At 41.5% G+C, this 25,656-nt stretch overlaps 1 protein-coding gene across 17 annotated transcripts in view; it reads right to left on the reverse strand.

Moving 5' to 3' along the window:
- LOC123774768 (ubiquitin specific protease 47) overlaps window positions 1-25,656 on the reverse strand; it is a 178,678-nt gene that overhangs the window by 49,663 nt on the left and 103,359 nt on the right. For all 17 annotated transcript variants that reach the window (XM_069305519.1, XM_069305307.1, XM_045769966.2 and 14 more), the window contains 8 exons: window positions 23,391-23,512; window positions 19,225-19,418; window positions 15,307-15,517; window positions 13,368-13,565; window positions 10,886-11,053; window positions 10,374-10,553; window positions 5,306-5,513; window positions 2,506-2,741 (listed from right to left, as the gene is read on the reverse strand). In XM_069305519.1, coding sequence (XP_069161620.1) covers window positions 2,506-2,741; window positions 5,306-5,513; window positions 10,374-10,553; window positions 10,886-11,053; window positions 13,368-13,565; window positions 15,307-15,517; window positions 19,225-19,418; window positions 23,391-23,512 — 1,517 coding nt within the window. The remainder of the gene's footprint in view (window positions 1-2,505; window positions 2,742-5,305; window positions 5,514-10,373; window positions 10,554-10,885; window positions 11,054-13,367; window positions 13,566-15,306; window positions 15,518-19,224; window positions 19,419-23,390; window positions 23,513-25,656) is intronic.

The raw sequence follows: 25,656 nt of genomic DNA on the forward strand, positions 1-25,656 counted from the left end.
TGTAAGAGAAACGGAAACAGGATAAAGGGCTTGAGAGTATACATAAGAGGGGACTACTGGAGAGTTAGGGGCTATCTGCAGTAAGTTCAATGGGAGACTGAAATGGAGGGGAAAGTCAGCAAATGAGATGGAACTCAACACAGAAATGCAAAGAAGCAACAGAAAAGCTTGTACCTCTCAGGTGGGAAGTGGACAATAGTAGAACAACAAATCCCACACAGTAGGAGGAAACGACAAAGAAGAGGCATGGAAAAGTATAGGGACATGGGTACAAAGACAAATAAGGTGCCACTTAAGAGGGCCAGAAATGAGAATACCAGAATCAGAAGGGCAGCAGAGCAGCAGCTTGAAAATGACATTGTGGCAAAAGCAGAGGACCATCCTAACCTCATGCATAGCCATATGCAAATAAAAACAATGATACAAGATCATGTGATCAGACTGTGGGGACAAGGAGGAGCACTTTTGGATAATGACAAAGAAGAGTATGATGAATTCAACAAGAGGTTCCAGGTGTACAAACCAGAATCCGTTTGGTGTCCAAGGAGAGGTGACAACAGAAGGCCAGCAACAAATCTTAATAGAATTTAAGTCAATGTAGAAAAGGTGAAAAAGACACCTGGAGGAATTGGATATATAGCAAAAGGAATAGGACCAGACATCACCACGATTACTGAAGGAAGCTGCAGGAAATTTGTTACCCATTAACTAGTGTTAAAATTACACTGAAGATAGGAGAACTACCAGAAATCTGCAAAAAGGTAAACATAGTTCCAATATTTGGGAAAAGGGGACATATGAAGCACTGCATGTTACTGACCAGTGTCAGCAACATGCATTCAATGCTAGATGCTGAAAAGGTATCAGAAAAAGGATTGAAGAACATATAGGGAGCATTAATTTTAATTAAGAGGGGCACAACACAGCTTCAAGTTTAAACTTTATTGAATTTTATAACAGGTGTCACAAAAGTAAGAAAAGAAAAGGAAGGACTGCAATTTCCTAGACAGGTAAAAAGCTTTTGATACAGTTCCTCACAAAAGACTAATACACAAGAAGGAGAGGCAAGTGGAGATAACAGGAAAGGAATTGGACTGGGTATGGGAGGATTTGACAGACAGGAGAGATATTGGATTAGGTATGGGAGTACCTGAGAGACAGGAAATAATGGGTCATAATCAGAGAGGATATGTCAGGATGGAGAGGAGTGGTGTTCCACAGGGAAATTGTCCAAGGACCACTGCTCTTACTAATTTATGTAAATGATTATGCAGAGGAAGCGAGCTCATACATGTTGATGTTTGCAGATGTTGTGAAGTTAATGAGGAGTATAAGAACAGAAAAGAGCTGCAGTGTTGCAAGAAGATTAACATATTTCAGGAGTGGGCAGATAAATGACTGCTTGAATTCAATCAAGATAAATAAATATTCAAATAAATGTAAAATAATGAAAATTGGTAAGGGAGATAGGAGACATGTATTGACTATACCATAAAGGGAAGGCACTTACAAAAAAGTAAAAGAAAAAGACCTGTGAGTAGACATAATCCCAACACTAACACCAGAAGCTCATATGAACTGCATAACATTAGTAGCATTTGGTAACACTACAAAACCTAGAGCATCATTTAATAATCTAATCAAGGAGACTTTCAAGTCAATACACACTACCTATGCAAGATCATTAGTCGAGTATGCAGCACCAGCATGGACCCCACACCTTGTGAAGCATAAATAGAAACTTGTGAAAGTTCAGAGGTTTACAACTAGATTAGTACTAGAACTGAAAAGGCTCAGCTATGAGGACAGGTTAAGGGAACTCGCCCTCACAACCTTAGAGAAAAGAAAAAAATAGAGATGATATCATTACATGCAGCATCCTGAGGGGAATAGACAACATGGACAAATGAAGCCCATTCATACACAGTATACAAAGAAATCACATTAACGTGATATATCAATGAGAAAATCAACTGGGGCAAAATTGAGGTAAAACTTGGACTGGCTTCTGCTGCTGTCTCCAGACTTCGTGTGGATTGAGGAATCCCAGATTGTATAACTTATACCATATCATGGGGCAGAGGTAAGGTACGTGGCTGGCAGTACCCTGACTGAACTTCTCCATGCCATTTTTGCTCCTACCTCAATAATATAATGCCTGAAGTACTTCTCACTGCCCATTTCTACTGCTCTAATTCTTGACTGGTCACACCAAAATCTCACCATTGTCTCACATTTGTTCATAAATGTTGGCACTACCGCTCCTTCACAGAGCCTTCTCGATGCATCTCATCCATTTTTGTTTCTAACCAGGGCCTTTCATTACAACATCCATTTTTCTTCCCTGGCACAATCTACTCTTAACTTTTGTACAAATTCCTTTTTTCAATCACACATCCTAGGTACACAAATAGACTATTTATTCTTGAACACGTAAAATAAAATTAAGCGGGTATAAGAAACAACGAAACGGGATTAAGTCTTATTCAAGCCAAATAAGATTACCTTGTTTGATCTATAGAAACCCTCGGTCTTCAGAGTCTTGGTGTCTGGGGTGAGCGGTCTCAAATCGTTGTAGTAACGTTCTAACACAATCCTCATTGTGTCAGGATTTAGGTTGAGAGAACGACCTAGTAGTTCCTTCAGCTCACGTACAGTCATGCTGAGGCTCCCTCTCAAGTTACATGGTCCCTCCACCTCTTCTGTTGTCAAGTTCACCACATGGGCCTTTATTGTTGTACCTATAGATGATGATATTAGTTCAGTGTTGTCGAGTTACTGTCCTATACTGTCAATATTATATTCATGGGGAGGGATGGAAGTTAACAGAAGAGTGGAAAAAACACTAAAGGTAAAGCTGTTCAAAGATATTAGTCTTCAGTGGACTATGGGAGCACCTTGGATATGGCTAGATTAGTGAGTGTTAATGTCAGTAAGCAAAAAGCAAGCAGAGTAGCAGCATATACAAAACATTTTACAAAGTTCAGATACCATGCTACTACATAAATTACTTAGAAAAAACTTCATGTAACTTCTAATGTGTTGATTTCTTCATAATTTTTCATTCTGAATTATTGCCACCAGTTCTTTCTCACTTGGCACTGAACTCCATAATCTTATTTCAATTAATTTTATATTTTTCACATCAAACTATTCAAGTACCAATACAAGCTGTACTGCCAGGTTTGTTTAACTTTCAATTAATTTAACATTTTCTTCAAGGTTATGTTAACTGTTTCCCGTATCTAGTTTAGAATACTATTCCAGATGGTAGACATCTTTTTAACTCACAATTAATAAAATATCAGTAGACAAATGGATCAAATTCATTGACAACTAATAAGTCATGACAGAATCACAGACGGAAAAGCACATGGTCGAGAACCTCCAATTACATTACGGACACAACTGCAACATAAATTGGGTCGTAGGTGTTCCTGACCCAACAGGCAGCATGGATGAGGCAGTATGGATGATTGTCACCCTGAGGCAGGGGCGACGAACAACCATCAAAGTAGCACAAGGTGAAAATAGGCTCGGATGAAGTATCCATGGTATGACCGAGCCCATGGGTTTTCCAGGGCCCATAGGGTGAATGAGCTCTACAGGAAGCCCAGGCACTGGGACCAGCTAAGCCGGTAAACCCTGTCGATGCAGGCAAACCGTCCACAAGCAGCCACTGTAAAGCCTCAAGGGCAACAGGGGAATACCACCACCACCACACCCTAGGCGTAGCGTAATGAGAAGCTAGGCAGGACACCTTTGCGATCCAGGTGAAAAATGCCAACAAAATGAAAAAACAACAAAAATATGATAAAGCCCTCAAAACCCCACAATAGCCAACAAGGAGTCAGAGAGAAATGTCAGCAGCTGCGTATTAGCTTAAGCAGGCTGCACCAGCCACAGTGCACCCTACTAGCCGATAAACACCCCCCCCCCCCCTTACCCAGGGCAAGGCAGAAAGCCCAAGACCCCCCAACTGATCCCAAGGACAACCACAAGCGAGGAAATCCTCTGATGGGGAACTTTTCACGAACACCCCAGGGAAGTTAACCCCTGGCTATGCAAGGGCAGTACTCATGGAGCACCTAGGGAAGCTGTCCCTAAAGGCATGCAGCTCTGGTACCCAGGAACTCCAAGCCAGCTCACACCACAAATGCAAGAACAGCCATGTAAGGCAAAAATCTCAAAACAGCTTCAGGAATAGCTTCAGGAAGTCGATGGGGCTCCCCACAGAAAAAGTGGATACTGATAAATTAGTTACAATAAATATTTGCAGCAACTCGTCACCTGAATGGTGCTCGCGATCCACCCCAGGTGATGACTCTACGATCGCTTAGCAATTTGTAACGTCATCGCTACATTTCATAGCTTCTCTACAACTAAAGTAAGTGTGATATTGAATTTATTTTTTGCTTTCCTGTGATCAGGGAACTCATTTTAGCAATATTAAAAAAAAAAAAAAAAAAAAAAAAAAAAAATTGGGGCGATATAATTTTTTCTTGCACACCATGGGAGGGGCTCGTGTGAAGGCTGCACAGTACCGAGGTTAAGGGGTACCAGCTCACAACAATCTGCCCGAGTAAGGCTACATATACTGTATATGCTTAAAAAAATTGATACATTACATGTTTAATGAAAGAATAACTAGAAATGGACATGAAATACTGCAAGAGCTTACTAATCCAGACACTTAACCGGGACCTATGGGTAATCCAGACAAAATAGAGTCAAAGTTTTCTCTGTCAAACTTTTTCAAACTCTGCCACAAATCTGGATTACTTTGAGTTTTGGCCAGATTACTGATTGACATTAGGAGACCTGAGCTCACCAGAAGCCTAAGCAGCTGATAGTCAAAACTGATCTTGCCAATCTACCCTAACCACATCAATTTATGTTTATTGTATGTGGAAATACAAATTATATTATATTTGTTGTACAAAAAATGTTGAATGTTAATTTTTTAATCTTCCCGGTAAGAATTCCTGCTAATCCGGATGTCTGGCTAACTCAGAGAGGGGCGAGCCCTGTATGATCCAGATTATCGGTTGTTATCAGTGTATGCATAAATACTTTTTGGTCCATACTTGTTTTTTTATTTAAAGCAGTATTGTATTAAAAAGCTGCATTTAAAGCAGTTTACCCTTAGGTAAATTCAGCTATATGCCTACATTTTTACAAGTAAATTTATTAATGGCTTCCAAAAATACACACAATACTATATATGCAATTTTACTATATATTTGTAATTTATATGAAATTTTAACTGTCACTGTATTACAGTGACTGGAAAAAAAAAACTCACCTCCAGGCTTATAAACTTCAAATGTTTTGTCTTCATCACGAATTTCCATCAAAAGATCAAACTTGTATGAATTCCTCACACCTCCAAGAACTTCAGATATGAGCTCATCCTCTTGACCCTCAAACGAGCACTCTAAACTGTTGTGAAATTCCTCATACTTGACCAGACGACATCTTTCTAGAGGAACAACATTTTCTAACCCCAACTCCTGTTGTGGTGGGATTATATGGTCAGTGCTTAGTCTCCTAATTTAAACTAGCATTATCTAATACAAAAAAAAACAGCATTGAATATAATGAAATCCCATTTTCTGGGTGGGGACCTGAAGGCTCCCCTGGAGCTATACCGGACTGATGAGTATATATTAGACGGTGGAAACAGTCAATCGATGGAGTTCTTTAGCATACCAGGGACCATGAGCCAGAACCTGGTCTCCTCAGAGAAGCATGAGGAGCAATGGCCTATAGACACCCCATGTAGTTAGAATCAGTCTATGTCTGCCATCTACCAGGTCAGGCACACAAAGGTGGGATTCCCAAAACAAACTACAGCTGGTGAAACATTGCAAACCGAAAGCTGAATGAGCAAGCAGAACTCCCCAATCAGAAAACAAGCATGACGTCACAACAGCCACCATGCCACTGTCTGTGCAATTCTCCCCTCCTTGGAAGGAGGAAAGAGGAGGGAAGGGGTCCCAGACCTCCCGTGCCAGCTACTCAACTCCAGTGCAGAGGCCGAGTATAAAAAACGCGAAAAAAAAAAACGCCGACCGTAGGGAGGGAAAAAGGGTTGCCGGGAAGCCTTCGGTTCTCGCCCAGAAAATGGCGCTTCATTACATTCAACGCTGGTTTTCTGTGGAGAGCCCCTCTGGCTTCCCGAAGCTATCTAACCAAAGGTAAAGGAAAAGAGGGACTTACCCAGGAGGCGGCTACCACTTGCACCTTAACTCCAAGTCGAGACAACTGGCTGCAACCTGCGACCCAAGGCTACACACGCCCGAGAAGGGCCAGGAACATGAACGAGGTACTGTGCGGCCAGGACCCTGTTTGACCTCCAAAAGCCCCATGCCCGAATGTCAGCCAGGACATATTACCAAAAACAGCAGCCAAAGCTGCTGTTTGAAAGATTACCCGGGAAACCGGGTCAACCCAAAGTGCGTCCCCTGCCACCGAGGCCGTAGCGCGCAAGTAATGGCGAAGAGCTGCAACTGGTGCAACTACAAAACATGATGCACCCCCTGGCCAAACCAACCAAGCATCGATAACCCAAGAACCCCTCTGGAAAGCAGCGGCCTTTTTCTTCGCCAGAAAAGGAGGAGCCGGCTGCAAACAAACAAAATGACCACTAGGACCGAAAGAGGAGAGCATGAAGCTCCCGACACGACCCCCAAAGGCCAATGCCAACAAGAAAAGATCCTTAGAAAAACAGTTCTGAACAAAAGGGGTCACCACAATGTAATAATCCCAACCTGCTAATCCCTTTCTCACTCAATACCCCATCTTAACACTGCTTCCAGATCACTGTGACCCTCACTGAACTACCAGCTAATATTAAAACTGAAATATTAAATGAGGAGGGGAGCAACAAATGAAGGGTTTATTAATTTTAAAATAATGAATAAAAACTTAAATGTACACTACCACCATCTTCCCAACTTGAATGTGCCTGTATTACGGATCTCCCAGGACGGACAGAAATCAATAATCATGAACTTGGAGGGCGTAGGAATCTTGGCAATAATGCTTGGGGATCAAAATGTAAATCTTTACTTCACTTAGTGAGAATATAGGGGCTTCCAATACCACACGAGAATACCACATATAAGAATGACTCAGCAGTAATAACAAAAGGGGGAACAGATAAACTAAACCACAAAATACATTAATTATCACTTTATTTTATTGGCACGTTTATTTAAACCAAATTGAAATATATCCTACTCTAATTAAATTCCTAAGAGGCAATATAACCGGAGTGCAATTACTTTGATGTACCAAACAGATGTAGACAAACATTAACTTATCCTGCAAAACCGGCCCCATATGTTGAATGGTTGCGCTCCAGGTCATTAGACCTGTACCCCAGTCAAGCCCAAGACACACTGATTACAATTTTCCTTGATTACCCCAGGGAGGCCTATTATTTTCCTCACGAGCTTGGCTCCGGGCTATTAGCACCAATCAATTCAAACCAAAGCTGGATGTCCTGGTCCTTTGGCTAATGGGATGTCTGGCACTACCTTGGGGGGACCCCCGCCTCTTGAGACTTAGTCCAATCACTGGAGCCCCCAGGCCTAGTACCGTGGTCACCACTAACCACTGAACAAAAAGCCCCTCCTCTTGGCCAATGACATCTGCCCGGGAGGCAGTCCTCTCACAGAAACTGGAAATAAGCTGTAACAACCAGCTCGTGGGAGACAAGCTGGTCTGGCCAAATAAGGGAAATTTGAGAGCACGGTTTTATGGCACTGAGTTTACTGCCAATCAAATTTGTCAATAGCTACAGCGGACAGAAGAGAGAAGGGAAATGGTTGGAAAGGGGGGATTGTGAAGCGGGAGGGGGGGGATTGAAGAGGATTGGGGACCTGGATTGGAGTAGGATTGGCCGGCGCTGGAAGGGCAGAGTCTCTTGCCTGTGGGCACTTTAATGACCAATGAGGCCGGCTCGACAAAAAGGGAGGGGTAAGGAGGGACGAGGCAACCAGGGGAAGGGGGAAGAATGACCAAGGAAGGGGACGGCGAGCGAGAGGAAGAGGAAGGGGAAGGGGGGGAAGGGGGAGGAAAGGGAAGGGGAGAAGGGGAAAGGGAGAAGGGGAAGGGGGGAAACTTGGTCTGAGCTCAGACCATTACAATAAACTGAGGGGAAGAGAGAAAAGAGAGCACCCAGTTCAACGATCAAGACGGCTCAGGCGGCGCATGAGCAGGTCAGAGGTGAAACAATGCCTGAGAAAGCTTGCAGAACAGAGCAGAAGTGATATCCACCCCGTACGCAAGTGGAAGCGGTCCCGCCAGCGCAGCACGATACACGGCGACAGTATTCGGTACAAGATGACGGGCCTGAAACAACCAAGAGAGAAAGGACAAAATAACCCGAACAGAAATAAAAAACAACTTACAAAGAGTCAAGAAATGCCGAAAGGACTGCCAGGAACTTCATACTGCCACCGAGACAAAACTCGCAGGTGGTACACCATCAACAAAGCCACCTGATCACCATACAAGTGGTGATAAACCCGCATGAAAATGACCCGACAGGAAGATTGGAGAAGATCGAACCAGCCATGTACTGGACCGGATCAATCTGCTGAAAGAGACAGAGTTGCGGAAAGACCCTTGGGTTTGGACATTGAGCGAGCAGCGCCTGAAATCAAATCTGGGCCAGCCACCAAGGGGCCAACAGGATTACCCTCCCCTGGTAAATCTCCAAGCAAGCCAGGACCTGGAGCAACAACCGAACCGGTAGGAAGAGGTACAGGTAACCCCACCTTGACCAGTCCAATCAACCGGCATCGACCCCGCTGGCTTCGCGGTCGGGGAAGCGTGCCACATACACCGGGAAACGCCTTGACCACGCCGATGGGAAGAGGTCCACCTGCGGGTGCCTGAACGTCAGGCGTCATCGACCGTCCATCCCGTGGACACGGGAATGAAACGGAAATGTGAAATGACACAATCTTCCCCTCCCGGGGAGGGGGAGTTGTGCAGACAGCAGCCTGGCAGCTGTGATGATGTCATGCTTGTTTGCTTGTTTTCTGATTGGGGAGTTCTGCTTGCCTGTTTGGCTTTTGGTTTGCAATGTTTCACCAGCTGTAGTTTGTTTTCGGATTCCTACCTTTCTGGCTGCCTGACCTGGTAGATGGCAGACAGACTGCTTCCAATTACTGTGGGGATATCTATAGGTCATTGCTGTTTGTGCCTCTCTGAGGGGGGCCAGGTTCTAGCTCGTAGTCCCAGGTAGACTAAAGAACTCCATTGATCGACTGTTGCCACAGTCTAATATATACACATCAGCCCAGTATAGCTCTGGGGAGCCAGAGGGGGGGAAGCCACTCCACAGAAAATGGCTCTCTTTGTAATGCAACAATATTAATAATAAATACCACTTAAAAGCTCTTTTCTGATAAAAAAAACTTTGGTAAGCATTAGTCCCCTAACTTTCAGAACAGATAAACAAATAAAATACAAAAATTCCAAATTTTAAAACTTCTGAACTTGAAACATGTCCAAAACTAAACTAAATCAAATGAATATAGATATTATCGTCCCTTCACACACACACACACTCCAATAATGAAATTTGCATCATTTATTAGTAAATTCTCTCTAAACTTGAAATTTGCAACATATGATGCAAACTGTTCATATCATGCTCCTCACGAGCGGGTGGAGATTAGCAGGAAATAATGCGAGCCCGTCACACTACCTTGTCCCTTCAACATTTCATATAATTGTTGCTGCACTTTTTTGTTTTTTCCCCACAGGCTTGTGGTTTATCTGTTAATATGGTGGTATGTGGCATGTTATGTATAGTCAATATTATACATAACCCCATCATATACTAGCAAGTCACTGACACAAATTGCATAATTCTGCAACTGTTGTGAAAATTTACAGAAAAATTAACTTTGTATGAATCTATTTTTGTCTTTATACCATACAATAGAACAATCATATGGGAACATTTACCTGTAAGAAAAATAGCCGATCATAAAGTAATTACTATATAAACATTCATATGCAGTGACTAAACCACTCTACCTCTGCTCACTATGCAGGATAGTGCACCAACATACTCCAGCGTGTGTGTGTGAATATCTGAGATTTCTTTACAATTATTTTAACTGCTTTCTTCAATACTCTTAAAATAGTTTTCAAATTTGTCCTAACCATTCACATACAGAAACCCCTTGTGTATACGACTTTATTATAACAAAAGACCAATAGATTACATACATTCTAGCAAATTAAAATTTAAGCTTGTGACCAATAATAAATTCATCAGCCAGTTAAAGTGTCTCTTGCAAACAGTTGCATCAATCAACATACATAATACCAACTGCTCACTTCACCTTATGAGCCAGTTTGGTGGTTTCCCTGAGAGTGGAGTCCTTGTGAACTCTGAGTTTCTTCTCCACCATCTGACTTTGGCCGGGGGGCTGGCAGAATAGCTTGATGCGACATGTACATCTCTCGAGCTCTCGCTGTTCTCTCTCTGCTGCTTCTTCTTCTGTCATTCTTTGTACTAAGTCCTGTGGCAGGAGCCAATTATATTTAGACAAGAAAATCAGTATGCATTTACAAATTAAATAGTGTGATACAAGGATACCATAATAAGCTCTGTTTTTGGTAGGATGCTATATATTCAAAATATTTTGAAACACACACACATACCACATGAAGAGAGCCACAACAAACTCAAAGTGACTATGAACAAACACCTGTTTTAACATTTGTCTTTGAAATTTTTTAACCCCATGACTATACAGACTTCAAAAAGATTCCACCAAATTCTAGATATACTATAAAACAGTGTTTAATTGTGCTTGAAGATCAGGCAAATGCTACAAAAAGACCAGCTGACCTTGATATGTTGTGGGAGTTGCTCCCGGGTAAAGGCATCAACATTTCTGTCCTTTGTGATTTGTCTGTACATGAGCATGTAAGCATTAGCACTGGAGCTCCAGCTGGAGTAGTAACCGCCTCTTGAAGTGTTGCCACCATATGTCTTTCTGATGTCATCATATGTAATCTGAAGTAAAGTAATATACAGTAATATTAAAATAAATATGCTGTAAGACATAAATTCAAATTTTGTACCTCTTCTTTGATTTTGAAATTACACACCCTTTTCATTTTATAGTGAGGCATGCACATTTAACACAAAAATCTCTCGCACATTTAAGCCATGCCAACATGAGATATACAAAATATTCTTATAGAATTATACATTTGCATGCAAAATAAAAAGCTGTATCTTTCCTGATTTTATAAGCTGTAGTAGGAAGTCATATGGTGAGTTCAGTGTGTCTTTTGATGTCAGACAAGAGTTGCTGACAGAAGTCCGGATGGAGAAGAGTGAACTATGTTGACCTTGATATGTTATGTTTCACTTATGCAACAGAGTAACCGAGTTCTGTACACACTCTAAAGTAATATGTACACCTATTGCACATAAATCTATTCCTGGTACAGCTTGCAGTTGGTTGCAAGGAAGTCTTGCAACCAATACCTTTAGTGTGGTTCTATCTGGGAATGTTATATAGGCAATATCTTGAGGTTATCTTGAGATGATTTCGGAGCATTTTAGTGTCCCCGCGGCCCGGTCCTCGACCAGGCCTTCACCCCCAGGAAGCAGCCCGTGACAGCTGACTAACACCCAGGTACCTATTTTACTGCTAGGTAACAGGGGCATAGGGTGAAAGAAACTCTGCCCATTGTTTCTCGCCGGCGCCTGGGATCGAACCCAGGACCACAGGATCACAATTCCAGTGTGCTGTCCGCTCGGCCGACCGGCTCCCTAGGTTAAACACTTGCAGGAAATGCCAAATCGTCATTTAATAATACGGCTCATCCTTCTAAAATGACTGTGCTTATTAGGAACTATTTGGTTAAATGTACAAAATTTGACTGTTAGAGAGTTCACGTTTTGTACTACTGAATTGGTTCAAATGGCATAGTGAAAACTGTACAATTAATGTGTCATACTAGGCCTAGGTAAATTTAAGTGTGGGTTGGGCTCATTTATTTCATGCCCTCTAAAAAATTAATAATACAAAATGTGAAAATTGTTGGTTCAAGTGCATTTTTGTGTATTCAACTAAATAGTTGTCGTAAGAACTATCTTTTTAAAAGGATGGGTTGCAATAACCTTGAACCCCTAGTGCACAAAAACCTTATCACATAGTAAGCAATTACAAGATAATAGCAGAATTTTGTCAAGAGTCTTGGTTAACTCCATTTCATTCATATAGTGTTATAACCATATTAACATCACTAGTACACAAACTAGACAATGACAACAATTGTCAAATTATGACTGCACATTTGAGGAACTTCTCCAGAAGTTCTCATGGTATTTTATTAACTTTAGAATTTGAAGATTGCAGTGGCATCCACAATTTTCTCTTTTGTTGCTGTTCTACTGTCAATCACCTGTAAAGGATGCATATTTCCTTACGTTTCAATGACTTGCATTTCCAACTGCATGGCTATCCATTTGTTTAATTTTTCTCAGTTTAGAGAATATGTCCATTGTACCTTGTCTCTTCCCACCAGTATCTTGCATACTGAACTCAAATCACCTCTCCTCATTCTCTCCTTTAGGGTTGTTAGGTCAAGGAATCTTGTCCTCTTATTTCTTGAGAAGGCTTACTACAAACCTCTGTACACTTCAAGCTTCATTTTGGGGTTCACAAGTGTGGATTTCATGCTTGTGCTGTATATGTTAGCATCAGTCAAATATATGAATCATAAAATGTCCTGAAATTTCATCCTTTAGGTTCCAAATGCTATCTGTATGTTTGTTTGCATAAAACATTAAGATATGGATGTGAAAAATGCTTGAAAACATGGGAACAAAAAGATGCGAGTCTTGAGAGATGGGGGTGGTTGGCCGAGATGAACTCTGGTGGGTCCCCTCATACCCAATGTGGTGGACATAAGCTCTGTCTACACTGTCCTCGCATATTTCAAGTGTTGCATCATGGAGAGTCAAATAGAGTAAAATGGTAAAGAGAAATGTTTATTTTAGAGATAAAATGCCATGTTTTAGAACACGTTACCAATTAGTGTATGGCAAATGCCTGCAGATGCTAAAATAAGTCATCAGACTCAATACAGTAATGGTAAAGAAAAGATGCCATATATATTTATTATAAACAAATAATAAACCTGTCACAAGGTGTGCTTATGCTAAGCTGGAGGAAATTCTGTACAAGGTAAAACTATTGAAAATATACATTCATTATATATACTATACTGTATTCCTCTTTCATATAAACATTAACAGCTGTTAAAATTTTAAGTGCTTTAATCTCAAGACTTAATCCAATCTTGCCTTGTACCTTGGTTACACTTTGGTCATTGAAGCAGAACCACTCCCCTGTTGCAAAGTCCTTAATGTAAGCGTAATAATGGCCACCTGATGCACTGCCCGAGTGAATCATGATTGAGAAGAGCTCGTAGACATAAGGGCCATTCGTCAACCAGGTCTTGTTCTTCTCATTGTACATACTGCTCACATCTATTCCCTCATCTTCATCCTAGAGTGAAGAATGCAACAATAAAATTTTAAATTTCTTTTGGCAGCATATACTACTGGCAGACTTTTATTCATATCAGGAATGACAAAACTACTTAATAATAACATTAACAAAAAATGCTGTAATATCAACCTCAAAAACAATAAATGTAACTATCTATCTGAAACAAACAGTAATACCTATGTCCACAAATTTTGAACCAAAATTTCAAGTTCTACAATTGTTCCTAAACATGAACTTTGCTGTAGGCTGCAAAGTTTGCTACCCCTAGATGAAAATGAAGGCTATGTTAGCATTAGAAACAGAACTTAAGTGGTGATTTAGCAGCTCCCTTAGTTGTGTGTAAACCTTAAGTTATTACTGGTAATTTATACCAACAATATCTTGTACTGTACTTTTATATAAGACAATTATTCAACAAGTAATAGTAATAAAGTAGACCCCAAGAGATCTTTAAAGAATATCCCTATTTTTTTCATTTCCATTTAAGTCCAATTTGAATGGTTCTGATATACTGTACATTCTCTTTTCTAGAAAGGCATTTTATGTGCAAATACTGCTGCCTGCACTTTGTATTTGTTGGGATCAAACTTTAGTAGTCATTTGTCTGGCTGTAAAATCATTTATAGTTTGTTTAGATCTTGCAAATTCTTCTCAGTCCTTATGCTGCTAATCAGCTTTACATCACCCTGCAAACATTGCTACTTTGAGATGATAGTCAAATTAGCTTAGAAACCTGTACAACAGTTTATTGGACAAAGAGAAGCAGGACCAAAGAGCCAATGCTTAATCTCCGCAAGCACAATTAGTGAAGTCCATAGAGCAGGAAGAGCAGGGGGTCCAAGAACAGAACCCTCTGCAGGACACCACTTGCTACTTCTCATGAATCTAGCATTTCCTCTCTCCAATTCAGCTAAGAAAGCTAAGTACGTTCATGCCTGAAGATGCCATTTACCTAGCTCTCTTTCCTCATTCTTGGTCACCATGTCACAGAAATTTATCAGGCAAGTTTACAGAGCACGACCGACTCTGCCGCCCAGTGTCAGAGTGGGTCGTGCAAATCTTGCCACCCAGAATTACCCACTCTAAATTCATACTGCCTATCAATTACAAAATTAGTGTCAAAGTATTTCACACATTTCTTTCTGATTACGTTTTACAGTCCTGTCTCTTTTTCAATTCTGAATTGTTACAATATTTACAGTTTTCCCTGATATCTGGGAGCTGCCCACTCATAAATGCTATTCAGAAGACCCTAGTTACACTAGTCACATACATAATATTCCTGCAGCCTTTAAGTAGCCAGTCTGATCTTACTGCCTTTTATATATATCTCTAATTGCAACAGCTGCCCATTTAAACTGTAGTGGGAAGCGAGATGTGGCTTTTGGACCCCTACCTTTTAGCTATTAGTACCGGTTGTAAATATTCCTCCCAATTTTCTAGTGCTTTATTGTATCTACAGTACTTTGAAAGGTGAATTCCACTAGCCCTTACTCCATTCATTTCAACTGCTTCACACCACTTTTACATACAAGTATTTAGGTGTGTCTAAACTATTGGTTTGCAACTTGCACCAGGTATAAACATGTATGAATATATACGTATGCATGGAGGCCTGGGCGATGACCGGGCCGCGGGGATGCTAAGCCCCAAAGCTATTACAAAATAAGGATTAAAAATGTATTTATCTTGATAATGTAACAATAATACTAATAAATACAATGATAGTTTGCATCACCTGATTATCAGATTCAGGCTGGGAATTTGAAGTATTCTCAACAGAACTGTCTTCTACATCCAGTGCAGAGCCAGAGTCTGTGGTGGATGCATCATCAACTTTATCTGCTGAAGACTTCTCTGGTGTGACAGCTGTAGTCGATACACTTCCATCTTCTTTGTTCGTATTCTCAATGAAGTAATTTAAGTCCAGGATATTTGGGAATGTGACTCTAATTATAGAACAACAAGGAAGTGAATTAATAATTACTCAACCCTAAAACATTAATGTACAATACATAATACTGGTTAAAAAGAGGAAGGAGAAGAGAGAAGTATAATAACTGGGTACCATGTTTTGATTGCCACCGACTGAGAAGACTGGATGGACCAGAGGTATTAGAGACTACAGCTTCCTAAGAAGCAAGGTAAACTTTACTTACCCTATAAAAATTAATCCCTTCCAAATTAAAATATTTTATTTACCGTAGTCAACATATTTAATTCAACTGAATATAGCATTCTGCATCATTTTTTAGTCTCAGATTTTCAAGTGGCAGTTGCTGCTTGAAGATCTGTCCCTCAAATATGCAACATTCCATTTGCAGTAACCTTATTCCATCCTCTTGCAGAATAAAATGATATGCCTCTACCAGACATGAGATATAAACAAATAATTTAACTCTTGTTGCTCACATTTTTTCCGAAACCATATAACCAACAAAACACTGATGTAGTACGAATCTCAAGAGGAGAACCCCACAGCCAAGGCACAAACCAAAACAGAACAGAGAAAGGTGCTGTTGTCATACACACTGATGCATATCGAGTAAATATATGGTTTTAGCAAGGATACAGCATGAACCCATTGCACGGTGAAGCCTAGGTTTTATAAGAATGAAAATAAGGCACTTATCTCAATCTAGTCTTAAACTTGCCCAACCATCAAAAGTTTTGATCAGAACGAATGGGATGGGGCTTGAGGCACGGAACATGATGTTGGCAGGGATGCCAGAATATGTTGGTGGAGGGTGGACACCAAGGCCTGGTGGACAACTAGCAGTTTGAGAGCACTACTAGGTGATCCTTGTGATGCTACTTACAACATGAAAAGGCTTTGAGTGCTGTTGAGTAAGCATTCTGTAATGACTTTGGGCTGGATAATGTTTTTCTCAAGTGACTCCTGAGAATAACTAAGACTGGACATTAACATTTGAACAGATACTTGTGCACTGGTGCAGAATGTCACCCTGTTCTGTCTGTTAAGGTTGTAACCAATGGCACCTTAGGTGACCTTGCCTTCATCACCACTGGAGTGAATAAACTCAGAAATATACATAAAACCATAAGATATCACTATTATTATATTAATTGGTTAATAAACAGATTGAGCAATTAGAGTTGAGGAAAATTTACAGATACAGGCATACCTCAGAATAAGAGTTTAATCCGTTCCTGGAGACGCCTCGCCTTCCGAAAACTCGCATTCCGAAGTTAATTTCCCCATAAGAAATAAAGGGGAATGAATTAATCCGTTCCTGACTACCCCAAAAACCCCACATCAAACTAAATTTTTATACCTAATTTACCTAATTCATCTAAATAAACCTACAAAACTGTGTTCCAGTTATTACTTACCTTGCTGTCGAGTGCTGTAGGCGTATGGAAGATGGTGAGGAGGGGGGAGGAGGAGAGGAGTTACTGTTTGGAAGGGGAGTCCCCTTCCATAATCACATCACATAACCCCATGCCTTGTAACACTATGGATACCACTTCTCTTTCTAAATTTTTCAAACCAGCCCCTGCTTGCCTTAAACTCTTTCTTATCTGCATCACTCGTTGCAGGGGTATTCTTTAGAAGGTCTTCGTGCAACACCCTGGCTTTCTCACAAATAATGGCCTCCGAAACACTATCACCCCTCAACTCCTTGTCGTGTATCCAAATTAATAACAACTTTTCCACTTCTTCAAGTATTTGTGGTCTTTGTGCCGTTAATGTTCTTACTCCTTTTGCCACTTTAGCACCCATAATCTTATTTTTCTTCTTAAGTATAGTGCATATTGTTGATGTGGCTTTGGTGTACTGCCTACAAAGTTCAACAACACGTGTACCGTTCTCATGCTTCCGAATGATCTCTTGTTTCTCCTCTATTGTCATCCTCACATGAGCTTTCTGGCCTTTATCCTTACCACTGGCTTTCTTGGGACCCATGGTGAGATATATAATAACAAATTGTATAGACAAATCACCAAAAATCCAACAAAACACTGAAAATCCGCGAGAAGAATTGATGTGGGGGTAGTCACTGAGCGCGAGACAATAATAAACTGAGGGGCGGCGGGGCGGAGGGGCGACGAACGCGCTAGGTCGGCTGTACACGTATCAACAAACTCGCGTCCAAACTCGCCTCCCGAAGTAACCCTCGCCTTCTGAGACAAATTTTTGGAGTAAATACACCTCGCCTTCCGAAAACCTCGCATACAGGGACAATCGCATTCCGAGGTACCACTGTATTTATATTATATATATAGTATACAGTGCTACTTTGGTTTTCAAATTTAATCCGTTCCCAGAGACGGCTCGTAAACCGAAAATTCGCAAACCGAAAGTAATTTTCTCATAAGAAATAATGTAAATTGAATTTGTCCAAAAAAGGGTGCCGGTCGGCCGAGTGGACAGCACGCGGGACTTGTGATCCTGTGGTCCTGGGTTCGATCTCAGGTGCCGGCGAGAAACAATGGGCAGAGTTTCTTTCACCCTATGCCTCTGTTACCTAGCAGTAAAATAGGTACCTGGGTGTTAGTCAGCTGTCACGGGCTGCTTCCTGGGGTTGGAGGCCTGGTTGAGGACCGGGCTGCTGGGACACTAAAAGCCCCGAAATCATCTCAAGATAACCTCAAGACTCCACACTCCCAAAAATATTAACTTCAAAATACATTTCATACATAATAAACACAAATATTTTGTACTATAGCATGTACAAGTTATAGCTTACCTTTATTAATGACTTGTTGGCGTATGGAAGACAGTGAGGAGGGGAGGGAGAGGAGAGGAGAGGTGAGCATCAGCACTCAAAGCCTGTTGCACTCAAAGCCTGTTTGGAAGGGGGAGCCCCCTTCCATTATAACATCAGGCAGTGATTACTTCTCTGGGATACTCTCTCTCCTACGTTTTGCCTGCATACCACTAGGACCTGGTTGTGGCTCACTGCTTGTCTGTCTCACTAAGAACCTTTCCATAGAGACTTGCTTTCCCTCTATGGTTATCCTCACGTGTTTTCTTAGGTTGAACCTCACCACTGACTTTCTTGGGACCCATGGCATGGTATACAATAATTTTATATTTTGAAACCAAAAAAGCTAAAAAACAATGAATTTTTTTACAAAGAATTCATGCGCGATCATCACTAGGCGGGAGGCACTGGTAAAGTGGTAAGTGCGGTCGCCTGTGCCACCAGGAACCACTCGCTTGGTCGACCCATACATGTATCGACAAATAGGTTGTAAACCTATTCAAATTTTATGATGAAATTTAGCACGTAACTTGAAAAATTCGTAAAGAGGGACAATCGGCAACATTGGTTCCACTGTATATATATTCTTCATAAGTCATGCATCGCCTGTAATTTTCTTCCTAAAACCTTTTTTACCCACTGCAACGTGCAAAGCACCTTTAGGCGCTCTGAGAGTTATGCGATTTGTTTTTTAATTATGCTATATTTTAATGTTTTTTAATGTTTTCGTTACTTTTTGCATTTTGAAATGGAAATAGTTGAGTTTGGAAACATTTTAACATTAACTTTACCTGAATATTTATAAAAACAATAAAAACATGTCCTTCACAATTGCACTAAACTGTTTTTGCTGAAACAAGGTGACCAAGTGCAGTGGATAATAACAAAATTCACACACATTATAAAAGATAAGACTAATGACTTACTTATCATTGAGTTTTATTCTATGCAATGTTTGGTAGTCAAAGTCAAACCGCATGAGGTGTATGGTAAGCAGGTACGGGAAGCGGGTAAACTTGAGACCTTTGTGAGCATCGCACAGAGTATCACATTTTGAGCATTTGTATTTGTTGTTTCCTGTGAGCAACTCAGGCTCCACAAAAGCCCTTAGAGCTTCTTCCTGTTGGAATCAGAGTACATAAAAGTATTATAAAAATTTACTGACTTGTGCAATAATCAAAATTAATTACTGGTTATTTTGAAGAGTTAACGAGACCAGTTTACCTCGAGTTCTGGAAAGACAACCTTAGGTATGACCACTTTACTGGTACTGTCCATGCACTAACTCAACAGCTGACTGACAGTATGAAGTTTAACGAATATATATTTGAGGCACTGCAGAAGGCTTATTACTATGAAAATAGGATTTATCTCAAATGTTTTCAAGTATATTTTCACATTTTATACTACTGCTTACATTCCACTGTGCAGTATTGATTTTCCTACATCATTTGTAATGATGCATTAAGCATTTATTTATACACTTTGCATAGATCTCATATGGCTTGCATTTTAGAAAAAACCAGCATTGATTGTAATGAAATGCCATTTTTCTGGGCGAGCCCCAGAGGCTCCCTGAAGCTATCCAAACTGCAATGGGCTATATTAATTTGGGGTCATCAGTCACAGGAGTTCTTATGCCTATCGGGAACCATGAGCCAGAACCTGGTTCCTTCAGAGACACACAGGGAGCAATGGCCTATGAGCACCGTACATTAAAAGTATTTCGTAATTGCCATCGACAGGGAAAGGACCCAGAAAGGTAGGCGAATCAAAACAGACCAATGCCTGGTTAACCTGTGCAATCTACATCCCAAAAGATCAAAATAACTCCCCAAGAAAGAAATCAAACAAGCAACCCTTCATGCGACTAACACTTCTGCTCTAACACTTCTCTAACCCCCCCCCCCCCCCCCCGAGACTCGTGAGCCCTGGAATAAGGAGCCAGAGAAACCGGGACCCCCCCCCCTCCAAAGAGTCCATTGTCACAGAACCAGTGGCCCATAGGTAGCATCATCACCAGACAACACCTGATGCACCCTGGGCCTAACCAACTAAACATCCACAAACAATGGACCCCTCCGGAAATCCGCCGTCTCATTCTTCGTCAGAAATGAAGGAGAAGGATGGAAATGAACAAATGACCACATGGACCCAACGAACAGAACCCCCGGAGAGGGGAGGTTCTGTTCGTTCTGTTCAGAGGAAAGCATGAAGCTCCCCAACCGGACCTACAGACGCCAAGGCTGACAAAAGAAAGCCTTCCAAAAGCAATCCCTAACTGAAGGCCACAACAAATCGAGGAGAAGAAGAAAAAAAGGAATGAACATGGTCTAAAGACCAAGAAGGCTCAGGTGGCGCATCAGCAGGCCGGAGGTGAAAAAAAAAAAATGAAAGCTTGCAGAACAGAGTGGAAGCAGCATCCATCCCGAACGCAAGCTGGAGCGGCTCCGCCAACGGCACGCGATAAGAAGTGACGGTATTAGGTATGATGCCAATCCAGAAAAAAAACGCAGAGAGAGAGAGAGAGAGAGGGAGAGAAAGGACAAAATAACCTGGACCAAAATTGACGAAAACCTTCGACGAGAAAGAAAGTGACGGAAAGACTGCCACTAAAAAAAACCATCGTTGAATGTAATGAAACGCCATTTTCTGGGTGAGACCCAGAGGCTCCCTGGAGCTTACTAGGCTGATATGCTAATGCCAGACTTTGGCATCAGTCAAGTGTATGGAGTTCTGTGGCCCTACCGGGGACCACGAGCCAGAACCTGGCCCCCTTAGAGAGGCATGGGGAGCAATGGCCTATAGAAACCCCCGTGTGGTTGGAAGCATTCTATGTCTGCCATCAACTGGGTCAGGCACCCAGAAAGGTAAGCATTCCAAAACAAACCCCTATTCTGGTGAAAATATTGCTATCAAAAGCCGAACAAGTGAATAGAACTCCCCTAAAAGAAATGAGCAAACGATCATGAAGTCACACGTCACCGCGACGCTGTCTGCGCAGCTCCCCCCTCCCCGGGAGGGGGAAAGGGGAGCCCCAGACCCCTCACGCCAACTATCCACCTGTCTGTTCTGAGGCTGGATGTCAAAACACACGAAAAAAACGCTGACCGGGGGAAGGGAGGGATGCCATGGAGCCTCCGGGTCTCACCCAGAAAATGGCGTTTCATTACATTCAATGCTGGTTTTCTGGGGGGAGCCCCTTCAGTAGTTAGTTAGCCCCTGGAGCTAACTACCCACAGAGGAAGAACATAGGGACCTACCCGGAAGGCGGTCATTGCTCACTCCACACCTCGAAGTCGAGACAACCGGCTGCAACCGCCGACCCAAAAGACACAGGCCTGACTAGGCCTAGGGGCGTGCACGAGGTAACGAGCAGCCAGGATCCTATATGACCGCCAAAAGCCCCATGCCTGAATGTCAGCCCAGGACATGGTGCCAAAGACGGCAGCAAGCACAGTGAATGCATGAACGTCATGGGCACGGGGATAGACCGCAGGCTGGCTAGCCGTAAGAACACTGCGGACGACCTGGGAGACCCGCACCTGCAAACAGGGAAGAAAGGGAAACCGGAACAACCCAAAGCGCGTCCCCGGACACAGAAGCCGAGGCATGCAAGTAATGGCGAAGAGCCGCTACCTAGCACAAAACATGATGCACCCCTGGCCAACCAAGCATCAACAACCCAGAGATCCCTCCGGAAAGCAGCAGACTCAATCTTCGCCAGAAAAGAAGGAGACGGCTGCAGACAAACAAAACCATCACGAAAACCAAAAGAGCAGAAACCTATGCGCCGGAGGAGAGCATGAAGCTCCCCAACCCGAACCCCAGAGGCCAATGCCAACAGAAAAAGAGCCATGAAGAACAAACTGAAACCGAAGGGGCCACAACAAACTGAGGAGAAGAAAGAAAAGAGCACTCTCTTCAATGATCAGGACGGCTCAGGTGGCGCAAGAACCCACTCCTTGTAACCGCAAGCCCCACCCAAAGGGTAGAAAACCCCAGGAGAGGTCCAAACGTCAGCCCCTCACCAGCCCCAGGAACCCACAAGGCAGGTCCCAGGGCCGTGCCATTCCCCCAAAGCCCCAGCCTCACAAGAAAAAGCCTGGGCAACCAGACAAATACTAAGGAAGGGAGCCTACTGGCAGACTCATAAGTACTTAGTATGTTTTATACGTTTGAATTTGGGGATGGATGGGGGAGGGGGGGGGGTGGATGACTTGATACTTGTGTTAAAGTTTCAACCTGGCCATGTTGTCGTTTGTGCCTCAGGTTTTATATGGGTTGCTTAGTCTGGAATGGACCTAATAACTTGTGTAATTCTATCACTCTAGATTGCTTCCTTACAGCCTTATCATGGCAGGGGTTTCGCTGAACCCTAACATTGCTTAGCACAGTATGAGTGTTTATTTCCCTCCTAAGCTGTTTATAATAAAAAATCCTTTGAAATTATTTAATATTAATTGAAATTAAGCTGTGAGCCTAAATATATAGCACTATAACATTAACGATCACAACACTACTTCACTGATGGTGAAGTCTAATTTGTTTGTAAATCTAAGACAGCATCTGATAATACCATCGGCTTTCTGGTAATACAGATGAATCGGATATATTTTTAAGGATATATCTGCTCTACTACAACCTTAGGTTCCTCTTAAAATTACAGTTATGTGATTACTTAGGTTGTGCACCAAATTAAGGGCCAACAACACCTATTTCTACAGTCATTTTGTCTCCCCCTGGCCACGCTATAGGCAAGTTTTCTCTTTTCAATGCCTATCCCATAGAGCTTTCTGATGAGCTTAGTTTAATGGTCAAATTCTTCCAATATTGAGCTCTCTATTTATTATACATCCATTTCTTTTTTTAATTCCAAATAGTCAACCCTCACCCTCCTCCCCTTCTTTACATTTATATATGCACTAACCCAACATTTCTCTGTTAGATATGATTGAGCCCTTACAGGAAAACAACATCTACAAATAAAGTAAACTTTCATCTGCATGTGTTCTTTGCATCACTGCTAGAGCTGCGTGATTCCAACTAACTTTTATACACGATGCAAAATGTTTAGGACAGCCTGGCTTACCACACTCTTGTATGCCGAACTGGAGCCAAATGGTCTGATGGGAAGAGGAATATCTAAATATGTGTCTTCTCTAGCTCCTTCAATACCACACTGGAGGCACTTAACATAGTCCTTCATCTTGCCTGGAAAAACAAGAGGGTTATGTTATTCATACCACACACTATTACAAATGCAGTCAAGGGTAATAATCTTTGAATCACAATTTTTAATATAATTCATTTCAAAATATAAATAATTATTAAATGCAACACAAGTGTGCAAACATTTTATTTTATTTAAAATTTACAATGCTTTAAAGTGTCTAAGTGAGAACCCGCAAGAAACACTATACACCTGGATGAATAAAGTGGTCAGGTGCTCCTATTGATGTATTGCTGGAATGTGATGCTAGTTCTGTTATGTAGTGGTAGGAAATGTGAAAGGAATGACAAAAGGGCAAGGTGTATTTTTTGGAGTATATTTATTCTTATTTCCTATTTTGTCTCGGTAATTTCAGGCCGATACTTTCCCTTCCTCAATGGACGTGGAAAACAGTGTAGTGATGATAATCAAGTGTACTTTACATAATGAATGCAATAATTAAATTTATTCAAGTAAATCACTTCATTTAATTTAACAATTTAATATTTTGAACTTAGGAGTATTGCATGCAAAATGATATGAACCTTTATTCTAAACTGAACCCTGAATTTGAACTAGAAATTTAATCACTTAATTGCGCCACCCAAGTATTCTTGGTCGGTGGGAAATTGCACCAACCAAGAAAACTCCCTTTTATTTTTCCGTACCCATTCCAAATGTGTGCGATGTTGGTTCTGTATGAAATGGACTCTTAGGACCACCAGTGAGAGGCAGCCATCTTGGAAAAAATTCCCAGAATGCCCTAGGGCTGCTGGCTGGGTTAGTTCTGAGTGAGCAACCATTGGTGGCACACACGCCTCTGGCTCCCAAACACCTGTCAGACGCGGTGTTGAAAGATAACGCTCTGTCAGTGAAATTCAAACCTTATTGTTTGAAGAACATAAGGGTCATAATATTGGTGAAGCTAGGCGCAATAAGGACCTAACACAAAGGTCAGATGCAAGTGATACAGCACCTACGAGGACGATACAGTGAGCATATCCGTTGTAGCTCTGAGCGTCACCCTTGCAATCCTATGCTATCTCCAATTTATTCAGATGATACGTAGATGAATCGTTTTCTGAGTTTAGTGATGATGCATCTGATACAAGTAGCATAGATGAACAGTGTTAGCAGCTTCCATGGTGATGTTTTCCATAGATATTTTCAAGAATAGCTGAATCTCTTCCTGTACTGACTGTACTCTTTGAGGCAAGCCGAATCTCTTCCTGTGTGGGACCATACAAAGCGATTTTTTCAAGACTACCTTACAAATTGATCTTTTCCTATAATCTTTTCAATACTACCTTATGCTTTACAAGCTTGGCTACATACAACCTACAAGTACTAAAGCCAAGGGTGTACGCGATTGCATTATTTGCAAGCACACAGAATGAAGAAACAGGAAGCAAAAATTTATCTGTACCTGGTGCAACGAGAGCAAAGTCGCGCTGTGCACCATGGACTACTCCGTTGATTATTACGCACTTCCGAAGTACTGAGTGTGTAATACTGTGTGCTACTGTGTAAATTGTGTGTGAAACTGTACATATTGTAATTTTAGTGAATTTTAACAAGTAATATTGCGACAATAAGCATTTATTGTAGACACATTACTGACACATGTATCACAGTTCCATGAAACAATATGAACATTCTACTGTATACATATTGTAAAGGTCACAAATATGTATCATATACGATAAAAAACAAAAACAAATAAAACCGCATTGGAAATACATAGAACAAATAACTGAAAATATATTTGTGGCAACACCCGGTGCTTGAATTGCCCGCGCGACCGTGTCTGGGTGATTCATGTACGGGTGACCAGGCCCTGATGACATCACAGCACACCTTGTCCACGTCCCCACAGCCAAAGTAAGTGGAATTTGGTATTTATTTTTACATAGACATGTTCAGAGAAGGGAATTTATTATTTTACGAAGAAAAAAGAATTTTTTGGGAACACTATTTCATGCGCACCGGGGGAATTTCACAATAAACTCGGCACAGCATGGTGGTTAAAACCCCACATCAAAATTATTTTTACACTGAAAATTAATCTTTAACACAAGCTTTCACAGCTTAATAAATTCCTCTTCAAAATTTCCATCAGCCGTTTTCATTTTACGAAACAGAATGC

This window comes from Procambarus clarkii, chromosome 1, assembly GCF_040958095.1.
Source record: "Procambarus clarkii isolate CNS0578487 chromosome 1, FALCON_Pclarkii_2.0, whole genome shotgun sequence".
Taxonomy (NCBI): domain Eukaryota; kingdom Metazoa; phylum Arthropoda; class Malacostraca; order Decapoda; family Cambaridae; genus Procambarus; species Procambarus clarkii.